This window comes from Chrysemys picta, chromosome 20 (genome assembly GCF_011386835.1).
Source record: "Chrysemys picta bellii isolate R12L10 chromosome 20, ASM1138683v2, whole genome shotgun sequence".
Classification (NCBI taxonomy): domain Eukaryota; kingdom Metazoa; phylum Chordata; order Testudines; family Emydidae; genus Chrysemys; species Chrysemys picta.
In genome coordinates this window covers 7697723-7723820 of record NC_088810.1, presented here as the reverse complement: position 1 = coordinate 7723820, position 26098 = coordinate 7697723, and the positions used below count along the sequence as shown (strand labels likewise).

The following is a 26098-nucleotide window of genomic DNA, read 5'->3' as shown; positions in this document are numbered from 1 at the left end:
TCTCGGGGTGTGTGTGTGTGTGTGTGTGTGTGTCTGCCTGCCCGCCTGCTGGAGGGGATGAGCCCTGCTCTTGGTGTGTGCGTGTGTCTGCCTGCTGCCCCCTGCTGGACGGGACGATTCCTGCTTGTGTGTGTGTGTGCCTGCCTGCTGGAGGGGATGAGCCCTGTGTGTGTGTGTGTGTCCCTGCTGCCCCTTGCTGGAGGGGATGAGTCCTGCTCTGTGTCTGTATGTCCCTGCTGGAGGGGACGAGCCCTGCCCCTTGTGTGTGAATGAGTGTGCCGGGCGCCCTCTATCTCTCAGGGTGGGAATCGACCCAGGTCTGCCCAGCTCAGCAGAGGGGGCCGGATCCAGCGCGGGATGGCGAACACCAAAGCAGGGGTGATTACAGGGCAGGGTGGGGGGACAGTGGCTGGAGACAGCTCTTGGTGGGCACCGTCCCAGCGCCGACGGGTCTGTGAGGCTGGAGGAGCCGCCCTCAGGGGACAGGGAGCCCAGCACGACAGGGGACGGTCCCACTCCCTTCCCGGGCGGAATAGGCAGGAAATAGGCTGGGGTGGATTGATTTAAATCACCAATTTTAATCAGGATTCGAATCGGCGAGTGCAGGAACCCGGCACCGTAACCAGACACGTAAACCTGGCTTCCCAGTTGCGCTTTCTAGTGATTTTTCTAAGGAAAACCCTGAGCCTCCTTGGCCAGGAACCATGAAAACCCAGTCATTGCAATGGGCCTCAGAGCCCGTCCAGGCCAGACCTGCGCTGAGGCAGGACCCAGTCACCCCAGCCCTGACGGGGGTTTGTCCAAGCTGGTCCTAAGAACCTCCAGTGACGGGGATCCCACGGCCTCCCTTGGCCATCGATTCCAGAGCTGAACTCTCCTGGGAGTTAGAGAGTTTTTCCTAATATCCAACCTCCATCTCCCCGGATGCAGGTTAAGCCCATTCCTGCTTGTCCTGCCTTGATCTCCGTCGTCCTTAGGAGGGCCCTAAACATGTTTGCAGCCTGTTCTCAGATCCCCACTCAGTCGTCTTCTCTCAAGTCTAAACAAGCCCAGGTTTTTATCCTTCCTTCCCAGCTCAGGTTTTCTGAACCTTTGCTCATTTTTGTCCCAGTCCTCTAGACTCTCTCTAGTTTATCCCCATCGTTATCAAAGGTTGTCCCCCCATCCCCCCAGTTCTGCACCTGAGACCTCACGTGTTGATTTTACAACTAAACCCGGCCTTGATGCTAAATTTGGTGCTGCTTTTTGCTAAAGCCAAAAGAAGGATCTGGCGAATGAGGAATGTGTTGTTCGCTATTTTCTAACAATCCAAAAAACATAAAAATTAACCCCTGGATAAATGGCGGCTAAGTTATAGAATTGCGGAAATAGCGCGAAACATTTAAGCAATTCGGTAGCCTAACCGCTGTTTATTCAGAAGCTGAATTTTTGGGAGCGTTAGAAAACAGCAAATGACGCAGTCCTTATTCGCGCGATCATTTTTTCTAAGCGTGATTGGGGTCAAGCTGCCGTTGAATGGAAATTGGAACGCAATTAAAAATGCACAAAACCAAACTTTTAAAAATGGTTCTTATAGTTAAATAAAATGACCTTAGATGTGTCGGCAACATGAACTTACTTGGTCGTCTTATGTTGCCAGCACCTTTAAGGTCATTTTGTTTAACTAATAAAAACCATTTTAGGAGGCAGGGTTTGTGCCTTTTTTAAATGAATTCCCCCTTTGAAAAGCAAACCATATTTTGAGCAGAAGAATAAGTAAATTTATCAATTTATCAAAATATGGTTTGTGTTTAAAGTGGGATTAATTTAAAAAGGTACAAAACCAGCCTTTTGAAATGGTTTTTATTGATTCAATAGAATGACCTTGACTGTGCTGGATACGTAAGAAGACTGAAAAATATGGTTTGCTTTTAAAAAATGGGAATTGGTTTAAAAAGGCACAAAACCAACATTTTAAAATGGTTTTTATTAGTTAAATAAAACAGTTTTCAATATGCTGGAGCCATAAGAAGGACAAGTACGTTTATCAAAACAGAGTTTGCGTTTAAAACTAATGAATCAGAGGTTATCTGGAGTTAGTGGGTTGAAGTAATTGGTTTTGGTCACCAAATCCTTCAAGATTTTAGCACTAGTAGATTTTGTGCTTAGTTTTTTGTTCGTACATTTGAAGAGGAAAACAAGCTTTTCTGCTCGCTCAGCTCTCGGTCGCTTTCCTAACTTCGCTTTGGAGTCGCTGAATACAGCTGGAACTAGATATCCTTTTCTCGCTGCAGCTGCTGTTGAAAGTGGAGTTGGCCCTTTAGCGAACTCTGGTGCCAGCCGCTCAGTGGCTTCACTTTCTGTAAAACGTTGGCAGCAAACGTGGGCTGCTATTTGAGTGGCAGTGATTGGAGGCGGTCGGGCTCTCAAATCGGTTTGTTTTTTCAAAAGAAAACTGGATTTGACGTCAGTCAAAAAAATCCCATTTAAATTAAATTAACCATTGGATATTATTAGTTAATCATTAAAAATAAACAGTTGATTTTTATCCCTGTGGAGCAGTCCGACCTGCCCCTGTGGTCGCTGATTACCGGGGCTGGGGTCTCTGGTGTGGTGGGGTCCCTGCTGGTAATAGCTGGGTGGACAGGGGGCCCTAGTTTTTGGGAGGGGTGAGCCCCACCTGCGGGTCAGGCTGGAATCAAGGCCCCTGCTGTGGGGCAGCCAGGTGCATCATGGGAGCTGTGCTCCTTCCCCTAAGGAATCCAGCACAGATCAGTGAGGGGGAGTGGGGGCGAGATACCGGGGTAGATGGGCCCATGGGTCTGATCTGGGGGAGCAAGAAGGGAGCAGGATCCCAGGCTAGATAGGTGATAGGTACTGGTGACGGGAGACCGGGGTGGATGTGCCCAATCTAGGGCAGCAGGTGCTGTGGACGGGATACCAAGCTAGATGGGCAGATGCTCAGAGTGGCGGGGGGAGGCCTGCAGTCCAGCTCAGTCCCCCAACCTCCTCTTGCTTGTCCTCCAAGCTGCCATCCCATGTAGGGGGACCATGGAACCCCACTGGGCCAGCTCCCCCGGGAACACAGGGAGGCAGGGTGCCCGTCTGTCAGCCCCTCATGGAGTATTTTGCCATCCTGGCTCCGTGGGATACAAACGAGGGAGGTGTCCCAGGTCGGGGTGAGCTGGGAATTGAAGCCGATTGGTTGATGTCTGTTCGATCCCCTGTGTCCTAGCGCTGCAGAGATGGGCTGGCTGAAAGCCACGGCTACCTAATCACACCTGCCGTGGGAACCGGCTGTCTACTAACGCTCCCCCACCCCAGCAAGGGGAGGGGTGAGCAGTGCCTGACCAATGGGAAACAGTAATATGGATAGAACCCAGGAGTCTTGCCTCCTAGCCCCCCCTGCTCTAACCACTAGACCCCACTCCCTCCCCACAGCCAGGGAGAGAACCCAGGAGTCCTGCCTCCCACCCCCACTCTAGCCCTTCAACCCCATTTCCCTCCCACAGCTGGGGATAGAACCCAGGAGTCCTGGCTCCCAGCCGCCCTGCTCTAACCACTAGACCCCACTCCCCTCCCAGAGCCAGGGGTAGAACCCAGGCATCCTGCTGCCACATACACAAAGAGAGCCAGCAAGGACTAGGTATGAACAGAAGCGAGCAGGCCAGTCTTGTTCTCTCCATGGCTGGTGCCCCTGGCCTGGGGGGCTGGTTGAGGCTTTGCATTCTCCAGTAGTTTCCAGACTGGGGAAGCAGGGACTGGGAGCACGGCGTGGGCGTCTGTATCTCTTTGGCTGCACTGAGGGGGTGAGTGTAATGCCTGAGATGCTGCAGGAGGCTGAGGGGCAGCGGCAGCCGCGGGGCAGAGCTTTGCCTTTAGTAGTAAAGTTCTTTGTCCCACCAGCCTGTGGAAAAGAAGAATGAATAATACGGTGAGATTGCTGGAGCTGTGGAGGATCCCAGCATTAGAGCATGTCACCGGGGCAGCGATGCAGCCATCTCTGGGGTGGGGCAGCTGGGGAACAGCTGCATATAACACTGCATGGGCATAGCTTGCCCGAGGCTGAGACGCAGCCACCTCTGGGGTGTGACAGCTGGGTGAACAGCCGCAGCTAACACCAGACTGGGATGACTCACTGTGCCAGAATACGCCTCAACCAACACGCTATTGTACGACTTTGTACCAGGCCCCGTGTGGCAGCACTGGAAAACTCCGGATTTGCTGGGCAATAACACGGTGGCAGACGGCCCGGAGGCGCAGCGCCTGAGGTGACGTTAGGAACACAAGCTGAGCTATTGACTAAAAGGCTGTTTTCCAGAGAAACCTGGAGAGCCGCCAAATCAGTTCCTCCGTGACAAAGGGCAACCAGCCACCGGAGCCGGTTGTACACAAGGCTGATAGGCCGTTACCTGGTTCTTAGGACGGTGGGAGGTGCAAAAAAAAAATCTATATTTTTAGCAAAGTTGCCTTTCTTCCCCAACTGGCTGCTGCCGGCTCCTAGCTGGAAACGCTTTGCCATGTGGGGACCGGCCTATAAAACGAAGGGGGCCCCCCCCTCTCGTCCTGCCCCAGGAGAGAGACAGGAAATCGGCTCAGGGCTCGGGGCGGGGGGGTCCCTGCCTGAGAGCCGGTCAGCAATCTGCAGGGCAGAGAGCCCCAGACGCCATGCGAGTGGCGCTTTTATGGGTCTCCCGTGGCTCTTTGCAGCACATGCTATTAAAGCACGGCGTGATTCGATCTGCAGCACTATCGTCAAGGACGCTGCTATCGTTGGTTGGATTAGGCCTTCGGAAACCGCGTCTCTTTGTTTTCCTGGGGGCTGTTTCTCATTTTTATGCCTCGTTAACGGGGCCTCGCTTAAAAGCGGTCTCCCCGGCTCGTGAATCAGCTGGTTAAGGGTTCGAATAACTGCGGGAAAGAAGCCGGCACGTGGGTCCCTTAAAGCAGGGTTTTCTTTTCAGCCTTTTTCCATTTGAAGACCCCTATAAACATTTCGAATGGCGGTATGGACCCCTTTGGAAATCTTAGCCGCAGTCCGCGGACTCCCAGGGGTGTGCGGCCCACGGGTTGAAAACCACTGTCTTAAAATGGACTTAAAGAGTCTGTGCTGTCGAGGAGAGGACTAGACAGGGCAGGACAGACATTTCTGGGGGGGAATCTAAGACTGTTGGGGTCACCCCACCGTATAACCCAGGCTGGGGAGAGCCAGGGGGTGGCTGGCAGGTTGCAGTTACTTGCCGGTGTGGTTTGCACCCTGTTAGGCTGTTTGTAAGCGGCCCAGCTGGGAGCTACTTCAGCAAGGCATTAAAGGCACCCAGGGTTGCAGGGTAGGGGTGACACATCGACTCATTAGTCTGAGTTGTACCCTGATAGGTTATATTCGCCTGGTGCAGAGATGCAGCCACCTCTGGGGCGGGGCAGCTGGGGAACAGCCGCACACAATGCCACATGGGGATGGCTCGCCTGGCCCTGAGCTGCAGCCACCTCTGGGGCGGGGCAGCTGGGGAACAGCCGCACATAATGCCACATGGGGATGGCTTGCTTGGCCCTGAGCTGCAGCCACCTCTGGGGCGGGGCAGCTGGGGAACAGCTACTCGTGTGATCTCTCGGTTACTCACTTCCAGGGTGCCTGCGGACTCCCAGCTTTCGGATTTCATCATAGACGAAGATGAGGATGCCGTAAGGCAATGGCACCAGCCACCACTGGAATCTGGAGAGGAGCCGGGAGAGAGACCGTAGCCACGGAGAACGAGACGGCAGCACCCGCTCAGCCAGAGCACGGAGCCCTTAGCGGTCGCTAAGCCAGGCTGAAGAACCAACCCTGGATTCAGGGGCGGCACAGTGCCCTCCAGGAGCGTCGGGGCCAGGCCTGGCTGCCTGGGGACAGCCCCCACCCTGCCCCCTAGCACTGCCCTGGAGTATCGGGGCCAGCCCTGATTTCCTGGGGAGAGCCTCTGCCCCGCTCCCTGCAGCACAGCGCCCCCTAGTGCCACACTGGTGCATTGGGGCCAGCCCTGGCTGCCTGGGGAATGCCCCCACTGCAGCACAGCGCCCCCTAGAGCTGTGCTGGGGGAATCGGATCCAGCCCTGACTGCCAGGGGAAGCCCCCACCCCGTCCCTTGCAGCACAGCGCCCCCTAGCGCCGCGGTGGGCTGAACCAGCAGGGCGCGTCCCAGCTCTCACCGTATGGGCATGAAGTTGAAGATGTTGGGCATGCCGGGGCAGTAGCATAGGAAGCAACCCAGGCAGAGCTGGAACACGATGGCGATCACCAGGATTTTATTCCTGCCGGAGAAGCAGACCGTGAGCTCGGGTGAGGCCAGTGAACGGCAGCTGCCCCTGGCTAACACGCTGTCCGTGCAGGGACACCCGAGACCAAACCCCCATCTTGTAGTGTCTTGCACCAGGGAGGATGCTAGTGAATGACTTGCTTGGCACTGAGATGCAGCCACCTCTGGGGCACTGCTTCTAGGGAACAGCTGCACACGGGGAGGGGATACCCAGTGCTGAAATGCAGCTGATTCTGGGGTGGGGCAGCTGGGGAACAACTGCACATAACCCTGCACCGAGATGGCTCATCCGGTGCTGAGATGCAGCCACCTCTGGGGCGGGGCAGCTGGGGAACAGCCGCACAATGACACCACCTGGGGATGGTTCGCTGGGCGCTGAGATGCAGCTGACTCTGGGGGAGGGGAGGCAGCTGGGGAATGGACGCAGAACAATGGGTCGCCCGGACTCCTGGGTTCTCTCCCCAGTGGCCTGCGGGCTCCTTGCTCACCTGAAGAAGCCCTGCTGGAAGACGGAGAGACGGCGAGTCTTGCGGATGAGGACGTCCGAGATCTGACACATCTCGATGCTGATGAAGAAGACGGTGTAGCAGGTGTATTCCTGGTACAGGCGCTGCCCAAATGTCTGAGAGTGGGAACAACGACCAGTCAGAGTCAGCCTCCAGCACCATCCACATGGGGAAAGACCCCGTGTCCCATTCCCCAATCCCCTGAGCCAGCCAGTCCCCCAGACCCTGGGGCCAGATTGGAGCTGGCACCCCCTAGAAGGGAAAGGCTTTGAGTCCCATTCCCTTGAGCCAGCCGGTCTCCTGCCTAAACCCTGACATTCAAGAAGGACACACCCTGGTATCCCAGGCCTTGCTGCCAACCTTCCCACTCTGGGGTGAGGGTCTGGACCCCCACACACTCAGATTCACAGTCCAGACCTCTACCACTGGAGCTAAAGTTGACAGAAGTCTCTCCAGTAGACTGGCGGCAGCAGTACGGCTGTTATCCTCTAGGTGGTGCTAATGGAGTTGCTCCATTCCCCAGCAGCAGCAGTATGGCTGTTATCCTCTGGGTGGGGCTACTGGAGTAGCTCCATTCCCCGACAGCAGCAGTATGGCTGTTATCCTCTAGGTGGGGCTATTGGAGTAGCTCCATTCCCCGGCAGCAGCAGTACAGCTGTTATCCTCTAGGTGGGTCCAGTTGCTTCATTTCCCGGCAGCAGCTGTTATTTCGGATGGCCCATCACTCACCCACTCCTGCCCATAGCTGTCCTGCAGGTCCTGGAGGTGGTCGTTCTCCCACTGAGCCCGCAGCCCCACGCAGAGCAGGGGGAACCAGCCCTCCTGGGCCATGGCCGTGAAGTAGTCCGTGAAGCCAGCGAAGGACTGGATGGCTCCTGGGCAGGCGGGGGGAGGGGAGGAAAAGCCATGAGGGTGGGATGCTCCCGGCACCCTGGGGACTTGGTGCTGCCCCCTGCTGGCTCCCAACAGGGAGGGATGGGGAGGCAGGGCCAGCTGTGCCTGGCTCCACCCACCTTTTCTATTGGGGAGGCGGGGCCAGAGGGGTTTGGCTCCACCCATGAGTTCTAGTGAGGAGGCGGGATGAGCTCTGTTTGGCTCCGCCCCTGAGGTCCAGCCCCACCTCCCATATGTCAGAGCCACCCCTTGCCCCCCAAATCTGACCCAATGTCAATCCCTCAAAGAGGGTTAATTAATGCGGGGAAGCCACCAGAACGAAAGGTTAATGGTGAGCTATGAAAAAGGGGGGACAGAGGGTTCAAACTGGATCCTCCAGCTCCCCCACACTAACCACTAGGCCCCACTCCCCTCCCAGAACTGGGGATAGAACCCAGGAGTCCTGGCTTCCAGGCCCCCCTGCTCTACCCACAAGGCCCCACTCCCACCCCGGTGCTGGGGCTAGGACCCAGGCATCCTGCGGGGGACACACCAATCTGGAAGTAGGAGTACACCGCCAGGGCTTCGTTCACCAGCCGGTCGCGTCGGGGGTTTCGGGGCTTCAGGTGCATGATGTCGCTTTCGGCTTTCTCGTAGGCCAGGGACACCGAGGGGAACTAGCGGGGAGAAAGAGAGAGACTCGCGGGGCTGAGCTGAGGAACCCAGGTGTCCGGGAGAGCGCCCCCACCCACCTGCCTGCAGCACAGCGCCCCCTAGTGCTGTGTTGGGACATCAGGCCAGCCCTGACTGCCAGGGGAGAGACCCCACCCTGCCCCTGCAGCACAGCGCCCCCTAGTGCCATGCTGGGGCATCGGGGCCAGCCCTGACCGCCAGGGGAGAGCCCGTGCCCGGCTGTCTGCAGCCCAGCGCCCATACTCACAATGTCAGTGCACAGCTCGATGAAGAGGATGGTGATGCAGCCCAGGGGCAGGGGGACGCTGACCGTGATGTAGATCAGATACGGAGTCAGCTCTGGGATGTTCTTGGTCAGGGTGTACGCAATGGATTTCTTCAGGTTGTCAAAAATCAAGCGGCCTAGGCAGGACACAGCTGTCAGAGCGCCCCCTGCTGGGGAGATGTCCGAACCTCCCTCCGGTACCCTCCACCCCTGTCCTGGGGAGAGACCCCCTGCTTGGGACATGCTCCCAGACCCTCTCGAGGTCCCAGCTCCATTGTCAGTGCCTCCCACACCCTGGGGAGAGCACCCCCTGCTGGCCCCCAGGCTCCCTGGCCTATTTGGGGTCTAAGCCCCCCTCTCCATGGGCACCTTGCTCCACGCCAGTAACGATGGAGGCAAAATTGTCGTCCAGCAGAATCATGTCGGCCGCATTCTTGGCCGCATCAGAGCCGGCGATGCCCATGGCCACCCCGATATCAGCCTTCTTCAGAGCCGGGGAATCGTTCACCCCGTCGCCTGTCACGGCCACAATGGCACCCTGTGGAGGGGAGACAGGCAGGTCATGGGGGCGGGGGACAAGGTGGAAGGGAGGGAGAACGTTGGGGGATGGTGAAAAAGAAAGAGCCCTAACAACAAAATAAAGTGAAGAACAATAAAGAAGAGAAAATATGTGAAAGTCAGAGAAAGCAAAGAAAAGAAAGAAAATGAAAAAGAAAGAAGGGACATGAAAGCCAGAGACGTGGGACTGAGCGCAGGGCAATGGGCAGAGGGAGTGGGTGGGTTCGCTCCTGGGTGCCTCACCAGTTTCTGGCAGCTCTCCACGATGATCAGTTTCTGCTGGGGGGAGGTCCGGGCGAAGACCATCTCGGGGTGCATCTTCAGGATCTCAACCAGCTCCTCGGTCTCCATGTCCTTCAGCTGCCCCCCGTTCACCACACAGGCCCGGGCCTCCCTGGGGAGGGAGAGAGAGCACCCGCTGCTGAGCCACCCCACATAGTGATCCCTGGGGAGCTGCCCACACAGCACCCCTTGCAGCACAGAGCCCCCTGCTGAGAAACCCCACACAACGTCCTCTGCTGAGCCACCCTGCAGGACTCCTGGGTTTTATCTCTGGCTCTGGGAGGGGAGTGGGGTCTAGTGGTTAGAGCGGGGGGCTGGGAGCCAGGACTCCTGGGTTCTGTCCCCAGCTCTGGGACGGGAGTAGGGCCTGGTTGGTTAGAGCAGGGGGGGCTTGGAGCCAGGACTCCTGGGTTCTCTCCTGAGTCTGGGCGGGGCTCTCACCGCTTGTTGACCTGCTCCACGGGAATGCGCATTCTGGCGGCGATGTCCTCCACTGTCTCGCTGCCCTCCGAGATGATGCCCACGCTGGCCGCAATCGCCTTGGCCGTGATGGGGTGGTCTCCAGTCACCATGATAACCTGGGGGTGGGGGCAGGGCATCAGCGCTCCAGGTGGCAGTGTGAACTTCCCCGGGGCAGTGCCCCAGGCAGGGTGGGGGAGGGGACTGCGGAGCTGTGAGCTTCCCTGGGACAGTGCCCCAGCCGGGGTGGGGAAGGGAACTCTGGAGCTGTGAGCCTCCCCAGGGCAGTGCCCCAGGCAGGGTGAGGGAGGGGACTCTGGAGCTGTGAGCTTCCCCAGGGCAGTGGCGCCGTACCCGGATGCCGGCCGTGCGGCACTTCATGACAGCGTCGGGCACGGTGGCACGGGGCGGGTCGATCATGGAGATGAGGCCGGCGAAGCAGAGCCCGCTGGTGGGGAAGTTCATGTCCTCCGTGTTGAAGGAGAAGCCGCGTGGGAACTGCCCTGGGTCCAGGTACAGGTGGCAGAACCCTGCGGGGAACAGCGGGGGCAGGGCCCATGAGGGGTCGGGCACTGGGGTCCCCCACCAGCATCCCAGTCCCATGTGCCCCATGCCTGGGGATCCCCCATCTCCCTTAGGCCTGGGAATTCCCCCCTGATCAGCTCCCCTACCCCCCACACCTTGGGGGGCCTCCTGCCTTGGCCCCATGAGTCCCACGCACAGACCCCCCCACCTCAGTCCCATGTGCCCCACACCCAGGACATCCCCCGCTCCCCAAGGCCCCCCCAATCCATGCCCCCACCCCTTACCCAGCACACCCTCCCCCAGCCCCCCTCCACGCCCCCTTACCCTGCACGCCCTCCCCCAGCCCTCATCCATGCCCCCTTACCCAGCACACGCTCCCCCAGGCCCCCCAGGTCCATGTACGCCGTCTGGAATGCCTCCTTCCACTGCTCGTCCAGGGGCAGTTCCTGCCCCTTGATCATGATGGTGGAGCAACGCTCCAGGATCCGCTCCGGGGCCCCCTTCATCACCAGCAGGTACCGGGGGTCCCGCGGGTCCTCCAGCTCATGGATGGATAGCTGTGCGGAGAGCAAAAGGGTCAGGACTCCTGGGTTCTATCCCCAGTTCTGGGAGGGGGATGGGGCCTAGTGGTTAGAGCAGGGGGAGCTGAGAGTCAGGACTCCTGGGTTCTATCCCCAGTTCTGGGAGGGGGATGGGGCATAGTGGTTAGAGCAGGGGCCTTGGAGTCAGGACACCTGGGTCCTGTCTCCCTCTCTGGGAGTCACTACATTAGCTGGTAGCAATAGAAGGTTCTTATCCTCCTAAATGGAGCTGAAGGCCTTGCAGGGCTAGGACGCAAACCCCTTTTGACCTGGAATTTGTTGGTGGAGTTGAAGGGGATTTCACAGGCTTTCTTGTAGCGCTCCCGGTACTCCATGACGTTCCCCAGTGTGATCTCGGAGAACTTCAACAGCGCCGTCTCTGAGGCGTCTCCAATCACGATCCTCTGGAGAAGGGAGAACAGGTGAGTGGAATCTGGACTCCAAGCAGTGCTGAGATGCAGCCACCTCTGGGGTGGGGTAGCTGGGGAACAGCCGCACATAACACCACATGGGGATGGCTTTCCCAGCGCTCAGATGCAGCCACCTCTGGAGCGAGGCAGCTTGGGAACAGCTGCACAGTGACACTGCTGAACAGTTATGGCAGGGAAAATAATGCCACATCTAAATGAAAGCTCAGGTCAGAGGCACAGAGGAATTATCCTGAGCTGGAGCAGCAAGAGAAAAACACCCTGATTCTGGAGCCTAGAGTCATGAGCTCTTTTAATGATGAGCATGAGAGCGCCCCCTGCTGAGCCCTCTGGTCGCTCTGCTTTCTGGAGCACAGCGCCCGCCAGGGGAGAGCGCCCCCTGCTGAGCTCATTTTGTATGTCAGATCTAAGTTGTCTATATTGCCCGTCTCGTCTCTCCTGCCTACTGGCCATACCTTGGGCACCGGCACGTTGTCCTGGCCTGATTTGAAAAAGGCTCGATTGCAGAGAGACACGATCTTGCACAGCGCTCGCCATGTCTCCGATGACTGATCGAAGCTCTGCCCTGAACGAGAGAGAGGTTAATATAACAGCCGAGGAATTCCCTCTCCCACTTCCAACCTGAAATGTCCCAAAGCACCAGAGAAGCAGGGATGACTTCTAGGGTGCTGAGATGCAGTCCCCTCTGGGGAGGGGCAGCTGGGGAACATAACTGCATATAATGCCGGACAGGGACGGCTCGCCCTGTGCTGAGATACAGCCACCTCTGGGGTGGGGCAGCTGTGGAACCACCACACATAACACCGGACAGGGATGGCTCGCCTGGCGCTGAGATGCAGTCATCTCTGAGGTGGGGCAGCTGGGGAACAGCCGCACATAATGCTGTATGGGAAAAGCCTGCCTGGTGCTGAGATGCAGCCACCTCTGGGGCGGGACAGCGGGGGAACCACCGCACATAACATCGGACAGGGACAGCTCATCCAGCGCTGAGATGCAGCCACCTCGGGATGGTAGCAGCTGGTTGAACAGAGTCCCATACCTGACTGGTCCTCTGTGGTGTCAGCCGTGTGAATCTGGTTGTCGAACCAGAGATGGGAGACAGTCATGCGGTTCTGGGTCAGGGTACCCGTTTTGTCAGAGCAGATGACAGAGGTGGAGCCCAGAGTTTCCACCGCCTCTAGATTCTTCACCACGCAGTTCTTTCGAGCCAGACGCTTGGCTGTGAGTGAGAGACAGACCTGCCAGGTGAGAGACAGAGGGAAAGGAGGAAAGATCAGAGTCAGCATAAACAGAAAAGTGTATCCAGTGTGAGATCAGATCAGCCAGTAGGAATGCTGCACAAAATCTGGATTGAATCTAGTGTGAAACTGGATCAGAGTCAGTCTAAACACTGCACACAATCTGGACTGGATTCAATTTGAAACTGAATCAGAGTTAGTGTAAACAGCATTATACAAAATCTATACTAGATGCAATGGGAGACTAGATCTGAGCTAATCTGAGCACTGCAGAAAACTGAAATTGGATTGGAGACCATCTAAACACAGCCTGAAACCTGGAATGGAGTCAGGGTAAACCCAGATCGAATGCTGCACCCAATCTAGATCAGGGGTTCTCACAAGAAATTCTTTGGTGGACTCAGAGTGTGGCCACCAACGCTTGCTGTTGGCCGCACTGACAATCTTTCTTAAAATACTTAATTAACTTTAGGAAAAAACAACTAAATATGTACCTAGACACGTCCAAATCATTGTATTTATTTATGTAGGATTTTTTTGCAGACTCAGTACTAATGTCCAGTTCTCTATTCTTTACTGGACCTAAACAGACTAGAAAAACAAATAAGGTGCTTTGCGCATTCTTGTCTTCTGTGGTTGTTTCTTTTGTTTTTGGTTGCCTTTGTTAAAAAGTCTTACTAGCTAAATAAGTCTGCTGCTGCGAAAAGTAATATTTGTATGTTTGTTAATATCACTTTTCATGGCAGACTTACTAGCTAGCTGGGAGGCTGCGAAAAGTGCTATTAACAACCGTACAAATATCAATTTTCACAGTAGGATTACTCAGCCCTGGCAAAATAGGGGACAAATTACACCCCGGATGGGGAGGTGGGTTGGAAGACAACACGGGGAATGGGATAGCTCAGTGTTTTGAGCATTGGCCTGCTAAACCCAGGGTTGTGAGTTCAATCCTTGAGGGGGCCATTTAGGGATCTGGGGCAAAAATCTGTCAGGGGATTGGTCCTGCTTTGAGCAGGGGGTTGGACTAGATGACCTGATATTATCCAAGGTTTCAGAGTAGCAGCCGTGTTAGTCTGTATCCGCAAAAAGAAGAACAGGAGGACTTGTGGCACCTTAGAGACTAACAAATTTATTAGAGCATAAGCTTTCGTGGACTACAGCCCACTTCTTCGGATGCATATAGCATCCGAAGAAGTGGGCTGTAGTCCACGAAAGCTTATGCTCTAATAAATTTGTTAGTCTCTAAGGTGCCACAAGTCCTCCTGATATTATCCAGCCTTCCAACCCTGATATTCTATGATGGATGGTGGGAAGGGCCCTTCTGGTGGCCCTGGGGGAGAGGCACTGCTTTGTGCCCCCCCAGTCACTGCCCAGGAGGCCGTGGCCACAAGAAAAGCCCCTGTTGGCCACATTTGAGAAACACTGACCTAGACTGGATCTAATATGGAACTGGATTAGGAGTTGGGTCCAAATACTGCAAGATCTGATGTGAGACCAGACTAGAGTCCCTGAAAGGATCTGGATCTAATATGAAATTATCTTGGACTCAAACTATTTATAAAATCTGGACTGGATTCAATATAAAACTGGATGAGAGCCAGTCTAAGTACTGTATATAACACAGAATCCAGTGCTACACCAGATCGGAGTCAGTCTAAACACTACAAAACCTGAACCTGATCGAGAGTGAGGCTGAAAACCTGGACTGGATCCAGACTGAGGCCAGATTGGAGTCAGTCTAAACAATGCATAAAACCTGAATTGGATCCACATTGAGACTGGATCGGAATCAGCCTAAATGCTACACAAAACCTGGGCTGGATCTAGTACAAAACTGGTTCAAAGTCAATCTAACCACTGCATTAAATCTGGTCTGGATTCAGTGTGAGGCCGGATTGGCGTCAGTGTGAAAACAATTTAAAACATGGACTGGCTCCAGTACAAAGCGAGATCGGAGGCAAACTATGTATAAAACCTGGACCGGATCTAGTGTGAGACTGGAGTGGAGTCAGGATGAACCTGAAAGAAAACCCAGACTGGATCAATTGTGGGACTGGATTGGAGTCAGGGTGAAGCTGGCACAAAACCTGGACCAGATCCCTTTTGAGACTGGCTCCGAGTCAGGGCCCCGCCACGGCTAGTTAAGGGGGACTCACCGTGACAGTGGCCAACAGCCCCTCGGGCACATAGGCCACCACAATGGCCATGAAGAAGACCATGGCCTTGAGGAAGGGGTAGCCGATCACCATGGCGACGACAAAGAAGGTGCCCCCGAAGAAGATGGCCAGGCCGGCGATGATATCCACAAAGTGCTCGATCTCGATGGCGATGGGCGTCTTCTCGTTCTCCACACCTGAGGCCAGGGTGGCGATGCGCCCAATGATGGTGCGGTCTCCGGTGTTAACGATGATGCCGGTGGCGGTGCCTGGGGGGGGGAGAGATGGAGCTGACACGACTACACGATGACCGGCGTGGCCTCGGCCACAAAGGGTCCAAGGGAGGGCTCTCCGGCGCTGAGATGCAGCCACCTCTGGGGCTGGGCAGCAACCTCACAGCAACATGGCACAATGATTCAGGACAGCATGTGAAGGAGAATCTTGTATCCAGTTGAAACCACAGGAGGGAATTTGGAAAGAGTGTCTGCCACTGAGCCACCCCACACTCCACCCATGAACGGGGCCAGGCCTGACGGCCAGGGGAGAGCGCCCCCTTTTGAATCATAGAATATCAGGGTTGGAAGGGACCTCAGGAGGTCATCTAGTCCAACCCCCTGCTCAAAGCAGGACCAATCCCCAGACAGATTTTTGCCCCCAAAATCCCTAAATGGCCCCCTCAAGGATTGAATTTACAACCCTGGGTTTAGCAGACCAATGCTCAAACCACTGAGCTATCCCTCCCCCACACGCCAATGGGGCCCTTCCCTACTGGTACCTTCCAGGCACATGGTGGAGAAGAAGGCGATGTTCCGGGTCTCCAGGGGACTCTCGTGGGTGCACTCGGGGGCTCTGGTCTGGGGCTCGGACTCCCCTGTCAGAGATGAGTTATCCACCTGCAAGAGAGAGCCCAGTGGGTCAGTGCCACCCTGCACCCACCCCCTTGCCCCGGCTTGGAGGTCTCTGGCGTGGATGGCAGGCTGTGGGGTGGAGGCTGAGGGAATGGGCCCAGGAGTGCGGGGGTAGATCAATGGGTGCCCCGGATAGGCACCATCCAGCAGGGGGCAGCAAAACATACACACACACACACACACACACACACACACACACACACACACACAAATGTACAAATGCACCGTGTTCCCCCACCCCCATGCCCAGCTAATGCAGCCCCCCGCACCTTGCAGCCCTGTGCCGTGATGATCCGGATGTCAGCCGGGACCCTGTCCCCTCCCTTGATCTCCACCAGGTCACCCACCACCAGCTGGTTGGCGTTGATTTGGAATTTGTCCCCATCCCGAATCACTGTGGCTTGCTAGGAGAGTGAGAAGAGTCAGTGTTAACCTTAGAGCTATGCCCACACGGTGACACCGCGCGGGGATGGCTTGCCCGGTGCTGAGATGCAGCCACCTCTGGGGTGGGGCACAGCTGCACATAACGCTGCACAGTGACAACTTTCCCGGTGCTGAGATGCAGCCACCTCTGGGGTGGACAGCGGGGGAACAGCAGCACATAGGTAAGGGTCTGCTTTAAGCACTCCCCTCTCAGAACTAGGGATAGAACCCAGGAGTCCTGGCTCCCAGCCCCTCCCCCCTGCTCTAACCACTAGACCCCCCTCCCAGTACAATGACTGGGGTGTCCATGGCCTGGGTTCCCCTCCCACCTTAGTGCTTACCTGTGGCACAAGATTCTTGAAGCTGGCGATGATGTTGGTGCTCTTGAACTCCTGGTAGTAGCCAAAGCAGCCGGTCACGACCACCACGGCGATGAGGGCAATAGCCAGGTACAGCTGCCCAGGGAAACGGTACAGGGAGAAAGGTTATTACTCATCCCTGGCCCAGCGGCGCCCCTGCTTTGCCAAGTTGCCCAAGTCTGCAGAGAGCCTGGGACAACCCACTACCCTCCCAGAGCTGGGGAGAGAACCCAGGAGTCCTGTCTCCCTGCCCCTTCCCCCCACACTTTAACCACTAGACCCCATTCCCTTACTAGACTCAGGGACAGAACCCAGGAGTCCTGGCTCCCAGCCCTCCTTGGTCTAACCCACTAGATCCCACTGCCCTCCCGGAGCCAGGGATGGAACCCAGGCATCCTGACCCCTCCCCCCCATGGGGTACCCACGTTATCCGCGCTGGTCAGGTCTCCTTGGCCGCACTGGATGCCGAAGGCTATGAGGCAGATGGCAGCGGCGACCCACATCAGGCACTGCAGCCCCCCGGCCAGCTGGCGGGCGAATTTGACATATTCAGGGGTTCCCTTCGGGGGTTTGAGCTCGTTGGGGCCATCCCGGAGCAGGATCTCTCCTGCCACTGTGCTGTTCATGCCCTGGATGCAGATAGAGAGAGTGTCCCATGTTAGGTGGAGGCACCCCTATGCGATGTGGGGGTGTGGCTATAATATAGGGGTGGAGCTACAGCACAGGGGCGGGGCTATTAGGTGGGGATGGGGCTTCAATAAAGATGGGGGGGCTATGAGTGTGTCTAGGGTCTCCAGAATCGCCTTTGTCCACCCACTTTGCTGTCCGTAGCTTCTCCACCTTTCCTCAGTTTCCTCTCCAGAGATCCACATGCACCCAGGGCCGGATGGAGACCCAAGGCCCCAGCTCCTGGAGTCAGGTGAATGCCGCAGGATCTCAGCTTTCATTAAAAAAAATTAAGCCAGGTTCTAGCTCTTGTGGTGGGGGAGAAAAGTTCTGAAATGTGCCTGATGCCTGTCTGAGTTTGCAGAGAGCCTGAGCTGATTGCTCAGCGAGGGCTGAAAACAGCACCATTTATGGCAGTCTTCCTCCCCCTGGCTGGTTTTCCTCTCATCACAACTGGGACACTGCCCTCAGGAAGCACACAGCTCTGGAGATACCCTCCAAACCTGGCTGGGGCACTGCTTAGAGAGGAAGCTCACAGCCCTGGGGACAGGTCAGAGGCTGTTTGAATACATGGGGGATTGAAGGAGGAGCCCACGGCCCCAAAAGAAGTGGCTCCCAAAGCCCAGTGGGGATGGGCTACCATGTAGAGGGCACGGTCACCTTTGGGTGGGGGGGCACAGCCAGAGAAGGTGTACTGTACTCTAGCCCCTGGGCTGCAGTGAGGCAGGGCATCTGAAGTAAACGGCACCCGGAGCTGGGTTGAGAGGCACAGACCTACCTGGCCTCCATCTCGGGGGCCCTTACCTTGTTCACGTTGGTTTGGTACTTCAGCTCCAGGTCTTCCACCGAGAGCTGATGATCGTCCTGGAGGAGAGAAGGGAGCCCAGAGTGGGTGAACAGGCTGCCCCAAGCGTGACTGATGCTGCCTGGGTCTGCCAAGAGCCTGAGCCCGTCACTGGGAGAGGGGGGAGCTGCCCCCAGTGTGACTGACGCAGTGACACTGCCTGAGTCTGCCGAGAGCCTGAGCCCATCGCTGGGAGGGGGGGGAGCTGCCTCCAGTGTGACTGATGCAGTGACGCTGCCTGAGTCTGCCGAGAGCCTGAGCCCATCGCTGGGAGGGGGAGCTGTCCCCAGTGTGACTGACGCAGTGACGCTGCCTGGGTCTGCCGAGAGCCTGAGCCTATTGCTCTGAGATGAGGGGTTGTCTACAGCTGCCTCTAGCTCCCCACAGAAGCTAACAGCTCTACTATTACTGCCGGCTGCTTGAGCAACAGAGCTTTGTGCAAGGCCCACGGTCGAGTCTTGCGACCGACCCCAGTCCAGCTGCCCCCACTCACCACGTCCATCTCTTTCTTCATGCTCTCCAGCTTCTCCTTCTTCTTCGCTGCCTTGTTCGTCTTCTTCTTCTTGATCTTCACGTCCATGGCACCATTGCCCTGCTTCTCCATCTCCACCGAATACATCTCGTATTGGTCCTGTGGAGAGGAGAACAGCCCTAGTGCTGTTGGCCTTTGGGGGAGTTGCTCCTTGAGCTCGACAAGTAGAGGGCTGTGCTGAAGGGACCCAGCTGGGTCTCTGTGCAAGATAACAACCCTACTACTGCTGCCAGTAGGTGATAAGGCATCTCAATGCCGGGGTATTCAACTCAGCAGCCCCTGGGTTCTATGCCTGGCTCTGGGAGGGAAGTGGGGTCTAGGAGTTAGAGCAGGGGGCGGCTGGGAGTCAGGACTCCTGGGTTCTCTCCCCAGCTCTGGGAGGGGAGTGGGGTCTAGCGGTTAGAGCAGAGGGGACTGGGAGTCAGGACTCCTGGGTTCTCTCCCCAGCTCTGGGAGGGGAGTGGGATCTAGCGGTTAGAGCAGAGGGGACTGGGAGTCAGGACTCCTGGGTTCTCTCCCCAGCTCTGGGAGGGGAGTGGGGTCTAGCGGTTAGAGCAGAGGGGACTGGGAGTCAGGACTCCTGGGTTCTCTCCCCAGCTCTGGGAGGGGAGTGGGGTCTAGCGGTTAGAGCAGAGGGGGCTGGAAGCCAGGACTCCTGAGTCCTATAGCACTGATTCAGATGACTTCACATCCCTTTGTTCCTCCTCAGGCACTGCATCCAAGGGGTTTGCTGGGGCTTTTAGCGCGTGTCCAAATGCGAGTGGTGCGGGTCACTTCCTTCTCTCATTGACAGCTGCTCTCTAAGCCATCAAAAGGCCGGTGTAGAAGGAAGAGCACCCCCTATTGAGCCAGGGTCCCATAGCAAAGCACCCCCAGTGCCACCCTGGGGCAGCGGGGCCAGGCCTGACTGCCGGGAGTCCATGGATTCCTTTCTGCAGATCCTCTGGCTGTGAAATGTCCAGCCAGGGGGGAGCATCACAGCTGGGCCAATTGTTCCTTGCGAGGCCCCTAGGGGGCGCCATGTATCCAACTCGATTACACCCCCGGCCACCTCCAATTGGAAAGTCAAATAACAAAACAGCTGTGAAATTAACCAGGTGCGATTTCGAAGTCCTCTATCCATCCCTCCCTATACACACCTTCTATCCATCCATTCCCACGTACCCCTCTATCCATCCATCCCCATACACACCCTCTATCCATCCATCCCCACGTACCCCCTCTATCCATCCATCCCCATACACACCCTCTATCCATCCATCCCCACGTACCCCCTCTATCCATCCATCCCCATACACACCCTGTGTCCATCCATTCCCACGTACCCCTCTATCCATCCATCCCTATACACACCTTCTATCAATCCATCCCCACGTACCCCTCTATCCATCCATCCCCATACACACCCTGTATCCATCCATCCCCACGTACCCCTCTATCCATCCATCCATCCATCCTCATACACACCTTCTATCCATCCATTCCCACGTACCCCTCTATCCATCCATCCCCACGTACCCCTCTACCCATCCATCCCCACGTACCCCCTCTATCCATCCATCCCCATACACACCTTCTATCCATCCATCCCCACGTACCCCTCTATCCATCCATCCCCATACACACCCTGTATCCATCCATCTCCACGTACCCCCTCTATCCATCCATCCCCATACACACCCTGTATCCATCCATCTCCACGTACCCCCTCTATCCATCCATCCCCATACACACCCTGTATCCATCCATCTCCACGTACCCCCTCTATCCATCCATCCTCATACACACCTTCTATCCATCCATTCCCACGTACCCCTCTATCCATCCATCCCCATACACACCTTCTATCCACCCATCCCCACGTACCCCTCTATCCATCCATCCCCATACACACCCTCTATCTACCCATCCCCACGTATCCCTCTATCCATCCATCCCCATACACACACTCTATCAATCCATCCCCACGTACCCCCTCTATCCATCCATCCCCATACACACCCTCTATCCATCCATTCCCACGTACCCCTCTATCCATCCATCCCCATACACACCCTCTATCCATCCATTCCCACGTACCCCTCTATCCATCCATCCCCATACACACCTTCTATCCACCCATCCCCACGTACCCCCTCTATCCATCCATCCCCATACACACACCTCTATCCATCCATCCCCACGTACCCCCTCTATCCATCCATCCCCATACACACCCTCTATCCACCCATCCCCACGTACCCCTCTATCCATCCATCCATCCATCCATCCCCATACACACCTTCTATCCATCCATCCCCATACACACACCTCTATCCATCCATCCCCACGTACCCCCTCTATCCATCCATCCCCATACAGAGTCATCTAACTATTCATCCACCCACCCTCCTATACTCCCTCTATCTACCCATCCATCCCCATATACTCCCCCTCTATCTATCCATCCATCCCCATATACCCTATCTATCTAATCTATCTATCTATCTATCTGGCCCCTTACACACACTCTATTTGTCGAGCTACCCACAAGGAGACCCAGTGCCCTGGCATCTGGCCCCTTCCCACGGCAGAGAATCACAGCCCTGCCCTTACCGCTTTCCCCATCCTGGCTCTCTGGGCGCCCAGGCAGGTGGGACACACTGGGGATGGGGGCCGCACTGGCAGAGGGGCGGCAGCACCGTTAGCACTGGCAGTCCGGCCCGGGCAAGCACCCGTGCCCGTCAGGGAGCCTTTTATACGGTCCCCAGGGACCTTCCCCGCCCACTGCGGACGCTGCGGTGCCATGGCTGGGCCCCTCTTTTGCGTGAGCCTTGAAGTCACAGCCCAGGAGCCGATAACCTCGGCGGGTGGAGAACAAAACACTGCGATCACCTTGGGATGACCCCGCAGGGAACCAACGCGCCTGGCGCTGGTGAGGACCAGCAAGGTGACACCCCCGGCTTGGGAGAAAGGGACACAGCCCTCCAGCAGCCAGGACTCCTGGGTTCTCTCCCCAGCTGTGGGAGGGGAGTGGGGTCTAGTGGTTAGAGCAGGGGGGGCTGGGAGCCAGGACTCCTGGGTTCTCTCCCCAGCTGTGGGAGGGGAGTGGGGTCTAGTGGTTAGAGCAGGGGGGGCTGGGAGCCAGGACTCCTGGGTTCTGTCCCCAGCTCTGGGGGGGGGAGTGGGGTTGAATGGTTAGGGGGGCTGGGAGCCAGAAATCTTTCTACACTGTATGTGGAACACAGAACATGGGGGAAGAAGCTAGTTCTGGGGATAAATAAGAGTAAAGAGATTTTGAAAATCATAGTCAAGTTCAGGTCATGAACAGGTGACAAGAGATCAGGGGCCCAGATCCCAGCTGGGGTCAATCAGCCGTCGCTAGGTTGGAGTCAATGGACCAGATCCCAGCTGGGATCAATCAGCCGTCGCTAGGTTGGAGTCAATGGACCAGATCCCAGCTGGGATCAATCGGCCGTCGCTAGGTTGGAGTCAATGGACCAGATCCCAGCTGGGATCAATCGGCCGTCGCTAGGTTGGAGTCAATGGACCAGATCCCAGCTGGGATCAATCAGCCGTCGCTAGGTTGGAGTCAATGGACCAGATCCCAGCTGGGATCAATTGGCTGTCGCTAGGTTGGAGTTAATGGACCAAATCCCAGCTGGGATCAATCGGCCGTCGCTAGGTTGGAGTCAATGGACCAGATCCCAGCTGGGATGAATGGGCTGTGGTGCCACTGGAGTCAATGGGCCAGCTGGGGTCACTGGGGTCATGGACAGCACTGCGTTACTCCTGGTTTACACAGTGGAGGACCCGGCTCAGTGTTCAGCGAAGCGACTGGCCCGCGACTTGTCAGTTTTCCCTGGCTTGCTGACCGTAGGGACAAGCATTTGATTCTGCAGCAGAGAATATCAGGGGTGCTGGAGCAATGTGTATGAGGGGGGAGGGGGGCTGAGAGCCATTGAACCAAACTGATATGATGAAAACCACTTCAAGCCAGGGGGTGCAGCAGCACCCCGAGATCCATCACCTCTGCAGAATGTGCCTCCGGAGGCGAACTAGCCTAGTGGTTAAGGTATGGGTATTCAGGAGACCTCGGTTCAATGCCCAGGGCTGCCATAGACTCGCTGGGTGACCTTGGGTAAGTCACTGCAGAGCTCTGTGTCTCAGTTTCCCCACCTACAAAGTGGGAAGAAGAATCCTGCCCGTGTCTAGTTACAGTGTGACCTGGGCAGGGCCTGTCTCTGGCTGTGTCTGGGCAGCGCCTGGCACAGTGGGTGCCGGGACCAGACTGTGTTATATATACCCACAGGTTTCTCTCTCCCTTGGGCAGCACAAACAAGGTGGGTGTTTCCCTTCCGCTTCCTTCACGTTGTTGTCTGCAGCTGGGCAGCTCGTGGGGCCGGCCGGAGCCCCAGGGGACACGGCCCTCCAGAGCAGGCGTCGCGCTGCTGCTGAGTTGGGCAGAGGGGGCATTTTGCTGGTGCTGGGTCTGGCCAGCTTCAGGGATGGCGCGATGCTAAGTGTCAGCCCTTCCACGGCAGGGCCTGACTCGCTCTGGTAAAACAACCGGTGTTGTCCAAATGGGAAAACTGAGGCATGACAAGGAGAATGAGTGTCCCAAGGGCAGCTGGGATACAACCTAGGAGTCCTGGCTCCCTGCCCCCCTGCTCTAACCACTAGCCCCCACTCCCCTGAGCTGGGATAGAACCCAGGAGTCCTGGCTCCCAGCCCCCCTGCTCTAACCTGTACACCCCACTAACCCCCTAAGTCGGGATAGAACCCAGGAGTCCTGGCTCCCAGCCCCCCCGCTCTAACCACTGGACCCCACTCCCCTCCCAGAGCCAGGGATACAACCCAGGAGTCCTGGCTCCCAGCCCCCCCGCTCTAACCACTGGACCCCACTCCCCTCCCAGAGCCAGGGATACAACCCAGGAGTCCTGGCTCCCAGCCCCCCCTGCTCTAACCACTAGCCCCCACTCCCCTCCCAGAGCCGGGGATCCTTATTCTCCAGTGGTTCCCTCCCAGTGGCCCAGGCTGGCACTGCCTCGGCAGGTTCCTTTGGTCTGACCTTGCAGGGCCCTTGGCCTGATACAGCCGCTTTGTGTCAGCTGCGTGTGACTGTCCCGGGCGCAGCGATACCCCCCCCCCCAACCCTTATCACGGCTGGGTTATCGGGGAGGCAGGGAGATTGCGGGCAGGGGGGAGGGAGGGATAGGCTGCAAGCTCCTCACAGACTGGCACGCACACGCACTGACATGCACACGCACACTGACACATGCACACACACTGACACACACATGCACAGTGACACACGCACACGCACTGACACTAGGACATGCACTGATGCACACACACGCTGACATGCACATGCACTGACCCACATGAACTGACACACACACACTGACATGCACACGCACACTGACACATGCACGCACACTGACACACACACTGACACACACATGCACACGCACTGACACACACACTGACATGCACACACACAGTGACACATGCACAGTGACACATGCACACACACTGACACACGCACACTGACACATGCACATGCACTGACACACACACGCACAGTGACACACGCACACACAATGACACTAGGACATGCACTGATGCACACACACGCTGACATGCACATGCACTGACCCACATGAACTGACACACACACACTGACATGCACACGCACACTGACACATGCACGCACACTGACACACACACTGACACACATGCACACGCACTGACACACACACTGACATGCACACACACAGTGACACATGCACAGTGACACATGCACACACACTGACACACGCACACTGACACATGCACACGCACTGACACACACACGCACAGTGACACACGCACACACAATGACACTAGGACATGCACTGATGCACACACACGCTGACATGCACATGCACTGACCCACATGAACTGACACACACACATGCACACACACTGACATGCACATGCACTGATCCACATGAACTGACACACACACATGCACACACACTGACATGCACATGCACTGACACACACACACTGATGCATATACACACACTGAAACACACATGCTCTGACACGCACACAGATCACACACACACGGAGACACACACATGCACTGGCACACACAGATGCACACATGTACACACACTGACACAGAAACTGACACACGGACACACACACACATCCGCACTGACACGCACACACACGTACACAATGACACACATACGCACTGACACACGAGTCCTGGGGTCTATCCTAGCTCTGGGAGAGGAGTGGGGTCTAGTGGTTAGAGTGGGAGGGAGGTGCTTGGAGCCAGGACTCCTGGGTTCTAGCCCCAGTTTGGTAGCACACGTTTGTTTAAACTGATGTGATTAGATAAACCCAAGAGCCACGTCCCACGTGACGCTGTGGCTCCCTCCCCGTTGCCTGTGACCTGAGTGCACCGAGAAATGAGAACAATTTCACCCGAGGGGTTGGAATTCCTCACCTGGCCCAGCACTTCCTGCTGGCTGCGCTCTAGATAGCTCGGAGCTGCCAGCAGGGGAAGCTCAGGCAATGGTCGGCCCACGGGCCGGGCATCCCCCCTGCGCCCCTGTCGGTGATATAGAACCACAGGCCCAGTCCCCACCCCGTCCCTACAGCCCCGGATCTGACCTAGGGGCCCATCTAGCCCGGTATCCCGCCCCCTTCCAGAGCAGGCCCCTGGCCACACAATGGCTGTGCCTCTGGCTTGTTCCCCGGCTGTGTCAGCCCATCTCCTGGGGACATGCAACCTGCTGCTTTTCCTGCCCCAGCGGTGTGTGTGACACTCTGCACCCCCAAGCACCACCCTGGCACCCCATATTTACCACGGTGATATAATTATGATATTGTTTGTGCAAAGTCTGCCTCGCGAGGTACCAGGTTAAAAGGCTGGATCTGGTGAACATTAAGACCCCGTTGGATTGGCTGTGCTGTCAGTGCATGGGGAGCTGTGACGTCGTGTGTTACTGAAATACGTTGGGGGGTTGGGAACCCCCCACGACCAGCCTTTCGGGTGCAACAATGGAGGAGCCAGAGGAGAATCCACACTCCTAAGGACTATCCCAGGAGCTGTATACAACGAAGGCTTTCCCAGAGAGCAGTAGACAAGGGGGAGGGATAGCTCAGTGGTTTGAGCATTGGCCTGCTAAACCCAGGGTTGTGAGCTCAATCCTTGAGGGGGCCACTTGGGGATCTGGGGCAAAATCAGGACTTGGTCCTGCTAGTGAAGGCAGGGGGCTGGACTCAATGACCTTTCAAGGTCCCTTCCAGTTCTAGGAGATGGGATATCTCCATTAATTATTATTATTACAATGGAGACTGTTTGACTCACGTCATAGCAAAAGATCTTTCCAGCAAGCTGCAGGAACCTATAAGGGAGGGGAAGTGACATCATCACTTGGCCTCTCTCCTGTGCCGGCTCCAGGCACCAGCTTAACAAGGAGGTGCTTGGGTCGGCGGAGGGAGAGGGGCGGCACCTGCGGCAATTCGGGGGCGGCAGGTCCCTCACTCTCT

General features: G+C 56.6%; 1 protein-coding gene across 1 annotated transcript; it reads right to left on the bottom strand.

Moving 5' to 3' along the window:
* Nucleotides 1-1244: 1244 nt before the first annotated feature.
* Nucleotides 1245-18969, bottom strand: ATP4A (ATPase H+/K+ transporting subunit alpha). The gene is made up of 22 exons (XM_065573761.1): nucleotides 18530-18969; nucleotides 17997-18056; nucleotides 16952-17155; nucleotides 16509-16622; nucleotides 16014-16148; nucleotides 15612-15729; nucleotides 14837-15105; nucleotides 12482-12680; nucleotides 11898-12007; nucleotides 11284-11418; nucleotides 10798-10990; nucleotides 10263-10438; nucleotides 9891-10027; nucleotides 9411-9561; nucleotides 8979-9147; nucleotides 8592-8746; nucleotides 8205-8328; nucleotides 7508-7653; nucleotides 6761-6894; nucleotides 6166-6267; nucleotides 5601-5692; nucleotides 1245-3886 (listed from the first exon to the last, which is right to left on the bottom strand). The coding sequence occupies exons 1-22, from the start codon at nucleotides 18653-18655 to the stop codon at nucleotides 3858-3860; spliced, it is 3078 nt and encodes a 1025-aa protein (XP_065429833.1). The 5' UTR covers nucleotides 18656-18969; the 3' UTR covers nucleotides 1245-3857.
* Nucleotides 18970-26098: the final 7129 nt, after the last annotated feature.